Here is a 19,244-nt window from a genome sequence, read left to right on the forward strand (position 1 = left end):
GCGGTTTCTAACAAAGCTAATAAAGGATCGGGACTGACTGAGAGTTGCATGCCAGGAGGAAGAGCCACGCCAATAATGAGATGAAGCATCCCACTTCAGTCCAAGCTCATCATAAAGCACTCCTCTGGGCATGAGGTGGAAACAGAGAAAGAACAACGGAGACAGACGGTCTCTGCCCATATCATGCCTAGGCCCATAATAAATGACAGCAGGGAGGGTCACCAACACCTCATGCATCAGGGCCACCTAACTGGAAGGGCATCGGTTTCAAGCCACCTGAGTGCAGAACCTGGAATGGTGCTAATCAGCGGTCTCGGGGAAGGACGCTGTCCACGAGGCATCCACTTCCTGAGCTAACATAGAAGGGGCCTCCAGAGCCTGCATTTGAAGGACCATCGCTGGAAACCCTGCTGGGGCCAAGCTCTCTCATATGCAGCCCTCTTGCTTTCCAGCCCTAAAGGCAATCAAGCACGGCTCTGTGTTTTGTTGGTCTCTGTATAGTTCCAGAAGAAACAGAGCCGTGATCTCCCAAGGGCTGGCGGGAGCCTACCCCATGCAAAACATCCCCCTGTATTTGTCACCGTTGGAAAATGTATCTTGGCCATTATGTAACCTTAAACATGACACTGGCACAAGGAAGAAGAAAAGTTGAATTTGGTCCCCCTGGGGCAACTGGTTTCAGGGGGGCACTTCCTGCCAAGTCCCCAACAGAAACCTCCCGCCCTGGGTTCTTGTGTCAGCGCCAGGGCTGGTGGGCACTGTCAGGGAGGCTCCCTCCTGGGAGCTTATCGAAGTTTGTGAGCACAAAGGAAGCCCCTCCAGACTTCAAGGTACAGGAAGTATGTACACCCACTACACACGCTTCCACCGTACGTGCATGCACTTAGGCATGTGCGTGTGTCCAGGTAAGTGTGTACGTGCATGGCTACACACACACACACTCGTTCATCTTTTCATTCTCTCCAATCACTATCTCCAGGTCATGCCACAGGACAGCCAGACAGCACTAAACAGGCCGGAGGACCACCGCCCCCACCGCCCCCCGCCCGGGCCCAGCCTGTGCCTGCCCGCTTCTGTTCTCCTTGGGCATGGCAGCTCCAACAAAGGTCTTTTAGAAGACCCTCTCCAATATCCAGACGCAACTTGTCATTTTTGAGAAACTACTCTAAACCTGCATAGGTGAAAGAAGAAGCCAGCCTCCTGAAGTATACACTATTTAGCTTTCCCAGATAATTTCTGTTGGCTGAGAAATCCAAGCTGAATTTGCAGGGAGCACGGCCCTCACATTAACAGAATGCAACTGTCCTAGCTCTCTTAAGAGGATGGCCAATTTTTTTTTTCGCATGAGGAGGAAGGCAGCACTTGCCCGAACAGTCTGAATCCCTGATTGCTAGATGCATGCATATTTGATTTCCAAAATTGAAGCCTTTCATAAAACCTCACAAAAAAAATCACAGATCATGGTCAAGAGCCTGACTATAAATATCAATCTAACTTCTGAAAAACAGATGAACTTGCTGAAGACCTCAGGTCATCTGATTTGGGACAACTAACATATCATCAATTGTTAAGTCTTCTCTTCTGGAAGCCTCTCAAGGTAGACAGTGTCAGCCTGACACTGGGGCCAGCATGAGGTGGGGTTATAAGGAAGACACATCAGAGCTTGCTCACTCAATGGGGTAATTGCCCTTTGGGGACAAACATCTGGAGCCTACTTCTGACAAATAATTTTGAAGCAAAACTGAACCCTGACGTCTGTCAGGTCACAAGGCATAACAAAATAGAGCAAACAAACCCAAAGCTCAGTCTTACTAGTAAAACTTTTGTGTTTTTATTTCAAACAGTACTTTCCGGCTGCATTCAGCACATAGAACCTTTGACACCTCTACAATTCAAAACCGCCCTCAGAGAACGAAGGCCTAGCAACACCAGGAAAACACAGAAAAATGAATGTGCATCCTGAAGGAAATTCCACAAAGGGGTCTACACAGTTTTTCAGCCACAGCACCATGACTGGAATACCCAAAGGTCCTCCAGGGTGATGAGGGTTGGGGGATAAAGTACAGCCAGAGGGATACATTTTGGTGTTGTTTAATACATACAAGACTTTCTTGCCTAAGCCCTAATTAGACATGACATAGTTCAGAACTTCTGACGCTCTTATTTAGTAAAAACCCAACAGGTGCAGTGTTAGGACACTAGCCCCACTCACCCTTGTCTCCCACTGGTTTCCCAGCAAGTCTTCCTTCCGTGGCCTCCTGGAGGCTGGCCTGAAACAGACTTCCAAAGCAGGTATGTCTGCTTCATCCTGGTGGGTGATGCTCCAACCCCACGGGGCTGCCCAGACCTATCAGGGAGCTCAGCACCAGTGTTGTGAGCCACACAGGGACACCCAGGTTCAGGGACAGCCACGGGGCCCTCAGTCCAGAGCAGCAGGGCCCCAGTGCATGGACCAGTCTCAGAGCCCCTCAGCGGCATCTCCCTAGCCACGTTGTGTGAAACATTTCATGAGGCCACTGAACATTTCCACTGTCCTTTTGTGCAGGATTATCACATTTCACATCCCTTGACTTGGCAGGAATGGGGGAAAGAAGGCTTTTCCATTAATTAAAAAAATGAGAGCAAGCAAGGAAAAAATACAAATCCCAATAATTAGAACTAAATTCATGAAGCTTGAATAAGGTTTTTGCCCAAAAACAAAACAAAAAATCACCAGAGCTCAGTTTACAGCTAGGGGTAGGACCCGGACAAATGCCATGTAACTGAGATGTGTCTGATAATCCAGTCTGCTCAGGTACCACCTACAGACGCCCAGAGGTATGTGTGTTGGGAAGATGAATGCGAAGGGCGAACAGAGGCTTCCAGAGGTCTTGACCCTTCACACTCCTTCTTGCCTAGGACAGCTTTTTCCTCAGGATGAAGCAATTCAATGGAGGAAAAGCCCACACCCCCACAAAGCCAAGGTCTCAAATGTGCAAAGTAGGGACCACCCAGTGAGGGGTGAAGCAGCTGCTTCTCTTAGCAATGAAGCTGTTTTTCCAGAACCTTCTGGAAAAAGGTTAAGCATTGCCTTTTCTCCCTGTATGTGTCCTCCTATAAGGTGGAGATCAGCAGGACCTCTGTGCTGCCATCCCTTCTCCTTCCATAGTGGCCCAAACTGGCAGAGCTGGGAGGGAGGGTCCATCAGGTATGATTGTTTTAAAAGCATGCTCACCCGTCTGTGCAGGCAGCTTGATGAGGTCTCTCCCCTCATGGGGTCAGGACCACCTTGGAGCTAAGGCCAGGGAAGCCCTCCTTGCCTATGTCAGCAGGACCCCTGTAATGTGCACAGATAGTAAGCTGCAGACACATGCATTTCTCCTATGTCAATCTTCACTAAAGGGTCAGGGATGTAGTGGACATTGGTGGTTCTGGTATGTCCAGCATCCATCCTTCCCCCTGGCTAAAGCACATTGACTCCCCTCTGGAGAACTCCTTCCCATTCATTGATGTGGGAAGTACTATTGCCCCCACCCCACCCCACCGTGGAAGAACCAAGAGCCAGAGCCTCCCTCAGGCCCGTGCTGGTGGGCTGGGGAGCTGCAGGCCACACGACCTAGGGCAGGACTGGAAGCTGGTGACAAGCAGCTGGTTGTTGGGGCAGATGGAGGCCATCCCCCACAGGCCCTGCCACTGATCCCCGCATGGCGTCTACGGCCTCACCTGCCACGGCTGCCTGGGGTGCTGTGTTCCAACCAGATCTTCCATCCACACGAGCAGCCCCCTTCTGGCAAACGCCCTTTCACCTGTTCCTCGCAATCAGGATCCTGGTCTGCTGAAATGGGCTCATGCAGACTGAGCAGGGAAAGTATTTTTTAACAGAACCCCAAACTCCACTAGCTACCTCAGAGGTTCTCCAAATGAATCATTCGAATTTCACTTTGAAATCTATTGTAGGGGCGCCTGGGTGGCTCAGTCATTAAGCATCTGCCTTCGGCTCAGGTCGTGATCCTGGGGTCCTGGGATGGAGCCCCACATTGGGCTCCCTGCTCCGCGGGAAGTCTGCTTCTCCCTCTCCCACTTTCCCTGCTTGTGTTCCTTCTCTCGCTGTGTCTCTCTCTGTCAAATGAATAAATAAAATCTTAAAAAATAAATAAAAATAAAAATGAAATCTATTCTAAGCTACTTTTTAAGACAGTGGTTAAAACGTTTACAACAGCAAGTTACCTTTGTGGGGAGAGTGGCTGGGAGGGGGCATGAGGGAACCTCTGAGGGGTCGGATGACATTCCATACCTTAATCTGAGTAGTGGTTTTGAGGATACAGGCATATGATTGTGATGCCACTGACCTACACACTTAAAAATGGTTAAGATTTTATGTATAAATTTTATGGTATATACATTTACCACCATTTGAAAAATAGGTTCAAAGAGAATTCAAAATGCTGCTTTAAAACTATTTCAATAAATACAAGATAAACTAAAAAAATAAAAAGCACAGGCATAAATTAAAAATCCACCAAAATTTGTACCCTTTGTTGTATGTAAGTTTGTACCTGAATCAAACCAAGAAAGCAAACAAAAAACACTATTATGTGCCAAATTCTAAAACATCGGCAATCCCCAAGCTTCCAGTTTCTCGAGGTGCCACATTATCCCATTTTCTGCAAAACCGAGGGCACAGCCCCTCCTGCCAGAGCCTGACCCTGAGATCCGAAGATAGCAGTTCAAAATCTCTTAGCACTGACAACCACATTATCTATATGATTCAGATTGTTTTTCCATTCTGTGGAATCAAAACAAATACAAAAATAAAATGGACAGCTGGAATGACAAAATTATAGAGTTGGAATACAGATACATGGTGGCCAGGGGTTAGGGAAAGGGGGGAGGGAGAAGGACATTTACAGGAGCAGCCCAAGGGAGCTGCTTGGAGGTGATGGACCAGTTCTGCTCCTGACTGTCTTGGTGGTTGGATGGATTTACATACGTAACGAAATGGCATGGAGCCATATGTAAAAACATACCCTGAAACGGTTTCCTGCACAAACCGGTGAAACCTGAGTAGGGTCTGTAGTCTAGCTCATTGCACTGAGCCAATCAATTTCCCGGTTTGGGAAATACACTACGGTTACATAAGATGCAACCATGGGAGAAAGCAGGGTGATAGGTACAACAGACTTCTCTGAACTTCTTTGGCAACTGTCGACGATTCTATAATTATTGCAAAATAAAAGGTAAAAAAAAAAAAGTACAGAAATAAATTGGATGAGACTGCTATAAGCCTGTCATAACCCCAGCTTTCAATTTTTCTCTTCATGGCATCACCACCGTTCTTATGAACCGACTTGATAATAAGTACAAATAAATTATGGCACGTTAAAACAAAAGCACCATGTAAGTTTTTTTGTGTTTTTTGTTTTTTTTTTTTAAGGAAGGGATTCATTTCCTTCGTAGAAGCTGAAAATCACCGAGGTATTGGAAAGAGCATGCAATAAGGAAGTACAAGACAGGGCTGGTTCAGCCTTGAGCTAAGCGGCCTTCACATAAAGAATGATTACAGCTGGTCCATGCAATTAAAAGATTTTGTGGAGGAAATGAGACACATACGCACCTGGGAGGTCACACAAGGAAATAAGATTTCACCAGCAGTATGCAAAGTGTCAAATGAGTAGTGTTATGGACTGAATGGTGCCCCCCCCGGAATTCATATGTTGGAGTGCTAACCCCCGATGTAAATGTGTTTGGAGACAGAGTGTTTAAAAAGGTGATTAAGGTTAAATGGGGTCATGAGAGTGGGGCGCTAATCTGACTGGAGTCCTTGTAAGAAGAGGTCATCAGGACACAAGCACACACAGGGAAGACCACGTGGAGACACAGGGAGAAGGGAGCCATCTGCAAGCCAAGAGGAGAGGCCTCCGGAGAAGCTGACTGGGCCAACACCTTGATCTTGGACTTCCAGCCTCTAAAACCGCGAGACAAATTTCTGTTGTTGACGCCGCCCGGTCTATGGTGTTTTGTTAGAGTAACCCCAGCAGGTGAATATAAGTACCAAGGTGACATGGTGTAGAAGAAAGAAAGACAGAACTAGCTGTCCTCTCTTCAACAGGGAGTCTGAAATAGAGTGCGTAATCACAATGAATGGTTGATAGGAAAGTTGTATACTCAAAAGAAAAAAGAGCCAGCTATAAATCCACATGGAAGAAAACCATGTGACAAAAATGCTGGTTATTCCTTCATCTGCATTCAGATTCATTTGTTCGTTCATTCATTCAATCAATTAACAGCGGTGACTGGGCCGGGCCCTGAAGGACACACAGGTGAAGGGCGCGGAGTCTTTCAGGGAAGGTGTACAGGCATGGGCAATGTGATGGGTCAGCATCTCCTCGGGCACGAGCCTGCAGCAGAGCCCCCTCCTGGCACAAGCACAGAAGCTGACTCGTGAACATGGGGAAAGAACACCACTCCTTAAGACACAACATGCTTTCGCAGCTCTGTCAACGGACAGAGCTCAACCCGCACTGGTCTAGCCCCAGCCAGATTTCGACGGGTTTCGACGGGCGTCGGCTCTCCCTCTGTTGAAGCCCATTTCACGTTGCTTAGTGTAGTGATTCCTTTCTGGAGATGGCCCCCAGAGAATGAAGCATGGATTGGTTGGTCAGTTTTTGACACCTGTCTCTCGCATTTGTTTAGGGGATTGATGAAGAATATAAAAAAAAAAACCACACACACATTTTGTAAACTCTAAAATGGGACATGAATGCTAGTTAGCATTATGCTAGATTTTGAAGGGCCTTTTAAGTCACCTAGTGCAAAATGATCGTTTTTATGAAGATTTACCCAAGATCACCCAGCTCGTATGTGGCTGAGCCAGAGCGAAGGGTTACCCACTGCTAGAACTCCCTAGGAAGCACGGGTTTTTAAACATTTGAATCCCACAATAATATGTACTTGTTGATCCTATACTGTTTTCCTGCAATTCTAAGCACATCACATTCAGAATCTTGCTCTTGGTGGTGCCATATTTTGAGCTCCTGGAGAATAAAGGTTTGTGCCATAGCGGTCAAAATTAGAAACCGTCTTGGTGTTTCCTCTGTTAAGCAAGCACCCTATTCCTATGCTCAAAGACTGGTTCCAAGTGGAAATCTATGACCTGTCAAGAACAAGCCAGATACCAAGGAAGGTAGCACAGAAGGTAAAATGGCAAAAAGGGAAAAGCTGGTGGAGGAAGTGAAGGTAGAGGAGGGAGGGAGGGGAAGAAGGAAAATGTGCCTTGCCGTGTTGTGTGTCAGTCTCGGGACCTTGTAACCAGAAAGCAATGAGCCTGGTGCCCAGCCTGGTGGAGGAGACCGGCCTCACACCTGCACAGTCCCACCTCACCGCTTAGGACACTGGTAACGATCATCGGCATGCATGAGAGCGAACCGGGAAGCTCTCATGACAACGGTGTAACTCTGCGGGGTCCCCCGCCTGCATGAGTGGCCAAGAGGCTCAGAGCCAAGTGTGCCCCCAACCACGGTCACCTTGAGGCAGCCTGGAGGCACCTCCCATGGGTTTAACTTTTCATATCTTCCCTATTCAACATCCGTCTTGATGCCTTCTGCCGTGAGCAACCTCAACACTTATCAGGAACAAAAGATGAAGTCACATCAAGTCAAAGAACCAGTTTACAAGAAGAGGGGCCACAGGAAAGACAGGGTTTGTCTGAGGACAGCTCCTCTGGACTGGAAGTGCTACCAGGTCTCCAGATCATCACGGGATTCAGCAGCCCCCTAAATTATTATTCTGCTTCCCAACTTACCAACGGTGTCACACGGTTCGTCTTTGTGTACGCAGAAATCTGTCCTAAAAAAGGAACACAAAGACAGACACGGTCAGGTGTATGCAGTAGCCCCCAAGAATGGGAGAAGAAAATACTGTCCGCTAAGCTTGACTGGTCGTCCTGCCCATAGCTAGGTTACTGCCGAAGCTGTCACAGGTCAGCCAAGAACAACAACTAGCCATTTGTCAAGAGTAACCCATCCACAATGTTCCCAAATGGGAGGCCCTCCTTTCGTAGCTAAACTCCACCTAACACTTGGATGCTGGGAGGGCTCCCTCCAACAACTGTGAAAGTTCTGGAAGAAGAGGTGTTTGCAAGTCCTGCATCAGAGACAATTACTCTTCAATATCATCGACCTATAGTGACTACCCCAAGCGACTCTACATGGGCAGCAACTGGCTTTAGATGCTGAAGTGAGCACGTAGCACTTATGAGAAGACCATGGAAAGTGATTTCTTAAAGTTAGATCCTTTAAAGCTTCCCAGGATTCCCCCTCCCCCCCCCCCGTGGGTGTGGGGGGGGCGGGGGGGGTGTGTGTGAAGAGCAAATATGCTCAAAAGCTGGTCCAGCCCCAGAGGTGGCCTCTAGCCACTCATGTTTGAAATAATAGGTCTGGGCCCTTTTTTCCCCAAAACCAGAGCATTCCCACAGTTAGGGGCTGACATGACCACCGGTTGCCTGGGACTGGGCAAGGGAGCAACAGTCTGGTCCTCCCTCTCCCCACCCCAGGGCCCCATGCCCATCTGCTCACGGGGGCCCTGGGGAGCTGACAGAAAATGCCCACTCCCTTAAACTCCTTTAGGTTTAGAAGGTGTGTTCTGAGGCCACTTCTTCTCATGCTGAAGTTCTTCTGGGAAGGAAGATGGGGCCAATCAGACAAGGTGAGCACTAAGCCCAGTTGTGAAAGAAAGTGGCAGGTCCGGGCTGGGCCACTTTTCCCCTTTCTGACACCCTGACATCAGGTCAACTCCTCAATTCCTCCCCTACCCTCTGTCAAAATCTCTTCTCAGGGAAGGCTCTGACCTGCCATTCACAGTGGGCATGATGACAGAGAAGGCAATGTGTCACTCTCCTAACCTAACTCTGTATGGTCATCTTTCCTTCTCCCTCCGCGTCAATCCCATTCAGATGCACAGCATATTCTGTCGTATTTGCCTCCAAATTGTGACCCACACCTGATGCCTCTCAGCAGAAATGGGGCAGAGCTTGTCCGTTCCCAACACTGGCTTGGCTTCAGGTTCACCTGAGGTTCAGGCTCACCTGAGTTTTGTCAAAGACTCCACCCGCCTACTCAGACCCACAGATTCTCCTTGGGCTCCTGATCTACAGAACCAGATGCACTGGCCAGCCTGCAAGCCCAGAAGAGAAGAGGGGGCAGCTTTGAAGGCGTGGCCCCAAAACTACCCAGAGAAATGCCGAGGAGGAGCTGGGGCCAACCCCACACAGGTTCTGCTCACTGCAAGTTTCTGATTTTTTCATAACAAACCTATATGTTTTGATAATCAATTTGAAGACTGGTTTAACAAAGGAAAAAAGGAAGCCTTCAAGAATCCCACATTTGAAAAAAAAAAAAAAAGAACCCTACACTTGTCACAATCCCACTCCAAAACCACAGGAACTTGCAGGGAAAGGGAAGGGGGATAACTATAGGAGCCATAAAAGGAAGCCTTGATTTTCTCTGTCAAAGATAACCTTTTAATGTTTTTCTATTCTTTGGGTAAATACCCAGCAGTGAGAATACAAAAACACTAATTCAAAGGGATACATGTACCCCTATATTTACAGCAGCATTATTGACAATAGCCAAGATATGGCACAACCCAAGTGTCCATCAATAGATGAAGGGATAAAGATGTGGTGTGTGTATATGCATGCGCACACATGCGCGCACACACACACACACAATGGAATATTACTCAGCCATCAAAAAGAATGACATCTTGCCATTTGCAATGACGTGGATGGAGCTAGAGAGTATAATGCTAAGTGAAGTAAGCCAGTCAGAGAAAGACAAAATGTGATCCCACTCATACATGGAATTTAAGAAACAAAAGAAACGAGTAAAGGGAAAAAGAGAAACAAACCAAGAAACAAGACTTTTTTTTTAAAGATTTTATTTGACAGCGAGAGAGAGAGAGAGAGAGAGAGTGCGCACGCACAAGCAAGGGGAGCAGCAGAAAGAGAGGGAGAAGCAAGCTCCCTGCTGAGCAGGGATCCTGATGTGGGGCTCGATCCCAGGACCCTGGGATCATGACCTGAGCCGAAGGCAGACGCTTAACCGACTGAGCCACCCAGGTGCCCCAAGAAACAGACTCTTAACTAGAGAGAACAAACTGATGGTTACCAGAGGGGAGGTGGGTTGGGGGATGGATGAAACAGGTGACGGGGATGAAGGAAGGCACTTGTGATGCGCACTGGGTGATATATGGAAGCGTTGAATCATTATATTGTATACCTGAAACTAATATAACACTAACACTGTAAGTTAACTAACTGGAATTAAAAACTCAAAACAGAAGACCTTCTAAAACACTAATTAACAGGCAGTAGGTGGCGAGGAAGCAACAGTGGCACAGAGAAAACCAAACAAATAAAATTAGGGACATAAATATTCTCACTGCTCTGGTATCTATCTGACCCCAGCTCAACACTGTTGATCGGACACCCCCTCCCACTTGAATGTTTCAAACGTCACATGCACACAAAGATCAAGGTGGCCCAACACCTTGCTCTAGGGTTTCCCAGAGTGAACATAACTAAATCCTGGGCAAAAGGAGAAAGCGCATGTGACCATCAGTCCCACAGTCAAGAACTAAATAGAACTGAGTAGAAGATGGTGCCATCTTGGAGAAAGTGCCATCTTGGAGAAAGCCAGCCCTGTTGGGTGACAGGAGCACTGTGTGTTCTCTCATCCCATGGCTTCTCTGAAGGGAAATAGGTGGTCTCAAAGGATGGGCCCTGCAACATCATCCATTGCTTCTCCTGAGGAAGTGGGAGGAAGTGTGGTCTTACTCATGAAGGGGAGAGCCAAGCTCAATTAGAAGCCTGGCTTGAAAGGGTCAGCCAAGATTTGAATCTTCTCTCTCCTTCCTGTTCAAGGTCCTTTCTCAGAAAACACAAGCCCTTTGCCTACAGGGGCAGCTTCATCTCCAGGTAATCCTGAACCCACTGCAAACTCATGCCAAACCCACATGCTTCGGTTCAAGTGGGGTCCCGACGGAGCTCTCCCGTCTCTAGTCCATTTACTTTCCACTCCTTGTTCCTCAAGAGTAGGCAGGCTGTGTGGACCTCCAGGACCTGGCACACTTTGTGGGTGCATGAGCTGTGTGCACAAAAGCTTCCCACCCCCCGACCTGGTTTACTGCTCTACTATTGTCATCTTGAAAGTCTTTTTAACACGGGCTCCCCTATTTTCATTCTGCAATGGGCCCCACAATTTATGTAGCTAATTTGTGCATAACCGATTGCCTGGCATACAGTTGGGGCTTAATAGTGGCTCCTTTATTACTGACGGAAATACATTTCCAGACCACTTTCAACTTGCCATGCGAGCTTACCAGTGGCCTTGTCTCTGCAATGTTTGCAAACCTGAAAAAATGTAATGCAATGGTCCTGATACTCACTGAGCTCTCACTGTGAGCTAGGCCTGCAAGAGACCCCCTTGGTCAGAGGCTGAAGAGAAGACCATTCCTGGGGAGCGGGATGGAGTGACATGGAGGGGAAGGTGGAGGGACATCTGGAGGTGTACCTGTGGTGGAGCCCCGAGCTGGCCCTGCGGGTTTGCTCCCAGTGTCTCCCAGGAGCACAGACCTGTGTTTGGGGGGGGGGGGGGAATCCCTCCCTTGTGGCTTCCTGCGGGAGATGCAGGGCCAAAGGTAAAGCGGTGCCAGGTGCTGAAGGCCCCCGGACCCCAGTCCTCTGTGTGGGTGCCATGTGGTCCCCAGCCCCCATCCACTCAGAGGTGTTTTCTAGCCCCAGACATGGCTGCAGCTGCCAGGAAGCCAGCTTCCGTGGCTTCTGGCTCAGCAGCTTCTGCTGGACATGATGTCACACTCACATCTCTGTGGCTGGCCATCTGGAGGGCTGGTGGGCGTCCAGGAGAGAATGCACTCTTGGGCTCAGCCACAGCCCATAAGGAAGGGGGGGAGGTGGGAAGAAACCCTTGCTTTGGCCAGCATCAGTCCCAGGACTGGGGAACACCGGCCCCTCAACCCTGTCTCAGCTCAGATTACTCCAGGAGGAAAGAGCTGCTTCTCAAGAGCAGCACGTGAAAACCCAATTTCCACATGAAAACATCAGCCCGTTGTTATCCCAACCTAGCGAACTGCAGCTCGCAGCCTCTAATTATTAAACAATGCCTCTCGGCCAACTCGGCTCCCAGCCCTGACTCCAGCGCCGCCTCCCCCCTCCCCCCGTCCTGCTGGGAGGTCTTCAATTTCACAGCTGGGAGGACCCAGAGAGCTAGCTGCGCACTGGCCCATTCAGCCCAGCGGCTCCGCAGAAGCAGGTAAGAGGAAGAACGAGCACTGAGGTAGCTCATCAGAGGTCAGTGCGAAACGGAGAAAGAAAACCCCAGCTCCCGGGCTGGCCTCAGCTTACTGAGATGCAGGAGGCCTTTGTGTTGGCTCTGCCTGCAGCAGAAGGAACCTTGCTCTTGGGGGCCTCCAGACAGGCCCCTCCCTAGCACCTGTGCTCAGAACCAATCCCATGCATTCGGGACCACCCCCTAAGGGCTTAATTAGAAAAATTTTCAAACTGTCTTATTGTGATAAAATACGCATAACACAGAATTTGCTATCTTCAACATTTTTAGGCGTACGGTTCGGTGATGTTCAATGCATTTATAATGTTGGGTGACCAATCTCCAGAACTCTTTTTCATCTTGCAAAACTGAAACTCTATCCATCAAACTTCCTATTCCGGGGCGCCTGGGTGGCTCAGTCGTTAGGCGTCTGCCTTCGGCTCGGGTCTTGGTCCTGGGGTCCTGGGATCGAGCCCTGCATCGGGCTCCCTGCTCGGCGGGAAGCCTGCTTCTCCCTCTCCCGCTCCCCCTGCTTGTGTTCCCTCTCTCACTGTGTCTCTCTCTGTCAAATAAATAAATAAAATCTTTAAAAAAAAAACTTCCTATTCCTCCTCTCTCCAGCTCTACACCCTGTCTCTATGAATTTAACTGCTCCAGGGGCCTCAGATAAGTGGAATCATACCCTATTTGGCTTTTTGTGACTGGTGTGTTTCACTCAGCATAACGTCCTCCAGGTTCGCCCAGGTTGTGGCCTGTGACAAGATGTCTTTCCTTTATAGGGCTGAATAATATTCCACTGTATCCATAGCCCAGATTTTGTTTACCCATTCGTCCATCAAAGGACACTTGGTTGCTTCCACATTTTAGCCATTATGAGTCATGCTGCCGTGAACATAGGTACACACATATCTCTTTGAAACCCTCATTTCAATGCTTTTGGGTCTACGCTCAGAAGTAGGATTGCCGGAGCAAAGGGTAATTCTGCATTTAGTATTTTGGGGATGCATTTAATATTTCCCACCAAGAGTGTGCAAGGGTTCCAGTTTCTCCACATCCTGACAATGCTCGTTATTTTCTGTCTTGTTTTGTTTTGGGTAGAAGCCCAAACCTAATGTAACCTTATAGGTGTGTGATGTAAAAAAAATACTGACATTTTTACACACAAATTTCCAGTACAGTAAATAAGTTTGTTGGAGGCGGGAAGCAGAAAAGAAAGCCAGAAAAAAAAAAAAAAAAGAAAAAAGAAAGCCAGGAAACCTGACAGCCTTCTCAGGCCGAGGGTGCATTCACGTCTGCCATCGGCATTTTGTGGAGGGGCTAATCCAGAAGTTTTGTCAACACTGATTTCAGTAACACTTACTGCCTCTGAAAAATAAATGGGGGAGGGGCTACTCGTTCCCAAACCAAGACCACTTGCAAGCGCAACCTCAACCCAGACAAGGAATGAAACTGCAGGCAAGAGACGACATCGGGAAAGGTCTCACAAACACCATAATTTGTACATTTTATCTAGTTTTGGTATGAACCACATTCAAAGTAGTGACCTTGGAAGTTTAGTTGTACATTCCAAAGATGATGCTATTTAGAGCTCTTCTCTAGGACCTCACTTAATCAGCATTTGGAAAATCAGTCGTGCGAATTTACGGTCGTACGTGGACATGGCTTCCAAAGACTCTTCCCCGCTCCCCAAATCAAATCCGCTCTCAAAGGGTGCTACCTATCACCCCAACACTGCAATCCTTAGGCCCCACAGGCTCCAAAAACCACTTCAAAGTGCCTGGAGCCATGGCAACCTCTGGCCAGTGAGCACGAGGCAGGGGGAGGGGAAGCAGAGCCACTGGGGGAGATGGGCTCCCAGCACTCCCTGGGATGGGCAAACCCAGATCCAAAGCAAGAACCGGCTCCTGCTCATCGCTTGTCCTTGGTGCCTGGTAGGGTACCATCCGGATGGCAGGCAATCAGAATTATTGAATAGATGTCTTCTCCTATGTCCCATTATACATTTAAATCACATCCTGTAAGAGCAGAAAATGCTCTCAGAAGGGATCAGTGCACTACAGAGTACATTTTAACCCTTTGGGGTGGGCGACTGATGCATCATCCACAAGGGTGAGGAGGTATGTGTCTGGTGTCTGGTGGTAGCAATGCGCATGTTCTGGGTTTTTTAAAGAGGAGAAGGTTAGGCAGTTGCATTGCCTGGTGCCTGGGGATAAGGTGCCAGAACTTTCCCAGCCAGCTTTGGAGCATCATTGGGCCAGGGGCTTATAGTACATGGCTCAAGAGATACACCAGAGGGTCTTTCTGGCCCCTCTTAGAGGGGCAGGCTGTCTCAAGCTACCAGAATGGTAAAATGCTCCTTTCTACAGCTTTACCTCTGAACTCAGGAGAAAAAAAAAGAAAATATATAATTTGAGAAGTAGTTTCCTTAAATTAATTTTAAAAATTCCTTAAAACTCACAATGGACAGATTCATAGCAAGTCTAATAACATTTTGATATTTTAATCTGACAGATTAAAATTATCAAGAAACACTTCTGCCTATTTTTTAAAGGGGGTTCTTGGTTTGAATACATAATGCATCCTACTTACATCGTGGAAGTAAAGGAACCCAAGCAAATCAGTTTTTCTCAGAGACGTTTGAGACATAAGGGAAAAATGAAAGAGCCACATCCATATCTGTTGTGGGTTAAATTGTGTCCCCAAAAACAGATATGTTCAAGTCCTAACCCCTGGTACCTGTACCCGTGAATGCAATCTTATTTGGAAAGACGGTCAGTGCAGGTGTAAGCAAGTTCAGATGAGGTCCCACTAGGCCAAGCTGGGCCCTAATCCAAGGACCGGTGTCCTTATGAGAAGAGGGAAATAGGGACAGAGGGAGGAGGCCACACGACAGGGTGACAGTGAAGGAGAGGCCAGAGCCATGCGTCTACAAGACAAGCGATGCCCAAGACTGCAGGCCACCACTGGAAGTTAGGAAGAAGGAAGCAAGGCTCCTCTCCTGGAGCCTTCAGAGAGAGCACGGCCCTGCCCACACTGTGATCTTGGACTTCTGGCCTCCAAAACAGTGCAAGAACACATTTCTGTTGTTCTAAACCCCCCAGGTCTGTGGTCATTTGTTACTACAGCCCTGGCAAGCTAAAACAATGTGACTGCTGCCTGTGTGGAAGGCTGTCTCGTTTCTGTGGTCCACAGCCGGGCCCCTGGTGTCCCTCGCAGTCTGGAGAAGTCCAGCTCTGTAGTCTAGAAAGCAGCTCAGATCCTTACTTGCAACAGAACGTGCATGGGAATTCCCCAGGCATCTCTGCCAACCACTGTTGCCCCAGGAGTGCCCCGGGGCTGGGGCTGTGCACAGCACATGGGTGCCTACATGGACTCCCTCCTACGGGGAACTCAGGGTATCCACTCTCCCCCCAGTAGCGCACTCAAGCCAGTTGGGAGGCAGCCTCGAACACAGGTTAGCTCTTGCCTGGTGAGCGTTATATCTGTTGCCCGGGAGAGGTAGTAGATGCATTTTCTTGGAAGTGTTAAGACTCTCGGGTAACCAGAATTTTGCTACTTTTATATTAATAATAACAACAGCAACAATTATGGCTAACACTGCATTCTTACTTTGGGCCAGGCACCGTGAAAAGCACTTCCTGTGCTCACTGAACCCTCATAACTAAGGGTTAGGTACTGTAATATATCCCCAATTTTACTGATGAGGAATCCAAGGCTCAGAGAGCTGGTGTAAGGTCTGACTTCCAAGCCTGAATTCTTAGCAAACTGTCCTCTTTTCCTCTCCAAAGAGGGACATGTCTTTCCTCTGTTGCGTGTGCAGCTACAGACCAAATCCAGCCTCACCTGGTAACAAATACAGCTGCATCCACAGGGGGCGTATCATCCTTCCCTCCTGGAACCTGATTGTTGCCGAGGTACCGGGCTCCTCCGTATTCTTCATTCTGCCAGTGACAGAAGCTCTCCAGGGACCGCTCACCATGGTGCCCAATGGACAATTTGGCCTAAAAGAAATTGGGGTCGGTGGGGGCAGTTAAAGAAGCAAACACCCAGGGAAGCCGGAGTTTATGTTCGGAATATAGTGTGGAGATAGCTGCTCGCTGGGACATCATTCAGTGATGTGCTTCTCGCAAATCCAACACTAATGCTGGTAGGAAGGTGCCCAATCCCAGAGAGAGGCCAGGGCCTTATTTTTAAGTTCAAATGAAGACTATGTTATTAAAGAAAAATATTCTTTCTTTTCTTTATTTCTTTTTTTCTTTTTGGCAAACTGAACTGTATACCCAACCAAGTATCGGTCTCTCGTTTTTCAAGTTCATTGCCCGATTCTGCAAGTAACATTATTATAAGGGAATGCACTCAACTCAAAGACCAGAAAACACTGCTACAGTGAATCCAAATTTGGCCTGAGGCTGGGGTATAGCTCCAGAAGTGTAGCCATGGGCTTCCAAAGACCTCACCATCTAGATTTGCATATGTGAGATGTGCCGGGAAGGTTGGAGGGAGGCACACAGGCTCAGTGCTCAGGGTTCCCTCAAAATTCCAAGCAGAGCATGTGCACACCAAGCTTCTAGTAACAATACCTGCCCTGCTCCCATTGGACATCCCCAGTCCGTGACCCAGGGCACACGGTTGCCATCTGCAAAGCCTGGGAGGGCAGATAAGACTGACAACCACCTACACTCCTCCTTAGCACTCCACAGCAACTAGGAAACTTCCAGACCAGTTACGCCGTCTATGTGCTCTGGTGGGCGTCCATGAGGACTTACAGGCCGTTGTCGTAGCAGGACGAGCTTGGTAACTTGAATGTTCACCTTACTTCCAAGGCTCTGGTGCTGAAACATATTGTATACCTGTCAAGAGAGAAAAGAGAATTAATGACATAAATATAAAAATTAATAAAAATACAGTGGTATCCTGGGCGCCTGGGTGGCTCAGTTGGTTAAGCGACTGCCTTCGGCTCAGGTCATGATCCTGGAGTCCCGGGATCGAGTCCCACATTGGGCTCCCTGTTCAGCGGGGAGTCTGCCTCTCCCTCTGACCCTCCCCCCTCTCAGGCTCTATCTCTCTCTCTCTCATTCTCTCTCTCAAATAAATAAATAAATAAAATCTTTAAAAAAAAAATACAGTGGTATCCTGAATGGGATCCTGGAACAGACAGAAGATGTTAGGTAAAAACTAAGGACATCTGCATTAACTATTGACTCTAGTCAATAATAATCAGTCAGAATGCCAAAAAAATAATCCAATGGGCAGAGGACCTGAACATTTTTTCAAAGACGACATACAAAATGGCCAACAGACACATGAAACGATGCTCAATCATCACGGAAATACACATCAAAACCGCAATGAGATACAACCTTACACCTGTCAAAATGACTAGCATCAGAAAGACAAAAATAACAAGTGTTGCTGAGGACGTGGAGGAAAAGGAACTCTCATGAACTGCTGGTGGGAATGTAAACTGGTGTAGCTACTGGAGAAAACAGTATGGAAGTCCCTCCAAAAAGTAAAAATAGAATTACCGTATGATCCAGTAATTCCACTACTGGGTATTTACCTAAAGAAAATGAAAACACTAATTTGAAAAGATGTATGCACTCCTATGTTTATTACAGTATTATTTACAATAGCCAAGAAGGTATGGAAGCAGCCAGAGTGTCGATCGATAGATGAATGCGTAAAGAAGTAGTATACATATATACAATAGAACATTCCTTGGCCATAAAAAAGAATGAGATCTTGCCATTTGTGACAATATGGATGGACCTACAGAGTATGATACTAACTGAAATAAGTCAGAGAAAGACAAATACCACATGATTTCACTGATATGTGGAATCTAAAAATGAGCAAACAAACAAAAACAGACTCTTAAATACAGAGAATAAACTGATGGTTACCAGAGCAGAGGTGAGTGGGGGATGAATGAAATAGATAAATGGGATTAAGAAGTATAAACTACCATTTATAAAATAAAGAAGTCACAGAGATAAAAAGCATAGCGTAGGAAATATAGGAAGATTGTAATAACACTGTTTGGGGACAGATGGTGACCACACTTACCACGGTGGGCACTGAACAATGTAAAGAATTATTGAATCAAAATGCTGTACACCTGAAATATAACACTGTATGTTAATTATGCTTCAATAAAAAATAATAACAATACATCAGTATTGGTCCGTTATACCATACTATTGTAAGATGTTAATAAGAGGAGAAATTGTGTAGGGGAACTCTGTACTATTTGTTCAATTTTTCTATACATCTAAAACATAAAATACAAATGACTAAAATAGAATCTTTTTATAAATAAGACAGAAATTATACTCATTAAAAGTTATATAAATTAAAAATATTAAAAACCGGGGGACGGAGCAAGATGGCGGAGGAGTAGGAGACCTGGATTCCGTCTGGGCCCAGGAATTCAGCTGAATAGGGATCAAACCATTCTGAACACCTACGAACTCAACAGGAGATCGAAGAAAAGAATAGCAACAACTCTCTGAACAGAGAAGCGACCACTTTCTGGAAGGTAGGACGTGCGGAGAAGTGAATCCGAGGCGATATTCGGGAGGAGAGACGGCAGGGGAGGGGTCCTTCATCGGCCGCTTCTGGCAAGTGCTAGAGCCGCGGAGCACAAAATCGGACCTTTGAGAAGTCGGCTCCGCTGAGGGACGTCGCTCCAGTGGCTAAGCGGGGGGTGGAACCCTCGTAGGACAGTGTGGTCTCAGGACCCTCGGGGTCACAGAAAGACCAGGGGTGCCGGAGTGCGGCAGAGCTCCCAGGTATCGGAGCGGGGAAGCCGGCTGCAGAGACGGAGCCGAGGCGCGGGCTCTCAGCTCGGGGTTGCCATAAACTGTGATCCGTGGCACAGTCGGGCCACTGCTCCTCCAGCAGGGACCCAACAAGCGGCAG

At 47.6% G+C, this 19,244-nt stretch overlaps 1 protein-coding gene across 1 annotated transcript in view; it reads right to left on the minus strand.

Annotated features, from left to right (window-relative positions):
* The window catches only part of ADAMTS17 (ADAM metallopeptidase with thrombospondin type 1 motif 17), a 359,075-nt gene that overhangs the window by 257,162 nt on the left and 82,669 nt on the right, over positions 1-19,244 (minus strand). Inside the window, exons 6-8 of the mRNA XM_073882500.1 lie at positions 17,090-17,173; positions 16,167-16,324; positions 7,781-7,824 (exon numbers count right to left, since the gene is read on the minus strand). Coding sequence (XP_073738601.1) covers positions 7,781-7,824; positions 16,167-16,324; positions 17,090-17,173 — 286 coding nt within the window. The remainder of the gene's footprint in view (positions 1-7,780; positions 7,825-16,166; positions 16,325-17,089; positions 17,174-19,244) is intronic.

The sequence above is a fragment of the Callorhinus ursinus genome, unplaced genomic scaffold (assembly GCF_003265705.2).
Source record: "Callorhinus ursinus isolate GAN/ISIS: 27379988/994484 unplaced genomic scaffold, GSC_fseal_2.0 scaffold47, whole genome shotgun sequence".
NCBI classification, from domain to species: domain Eukaryota; kingdom Metazoa; phylum Chordata; class Mammalia; order Carnivora; family Otariidae; genus Callorhinus; species Callorhinus ursinus.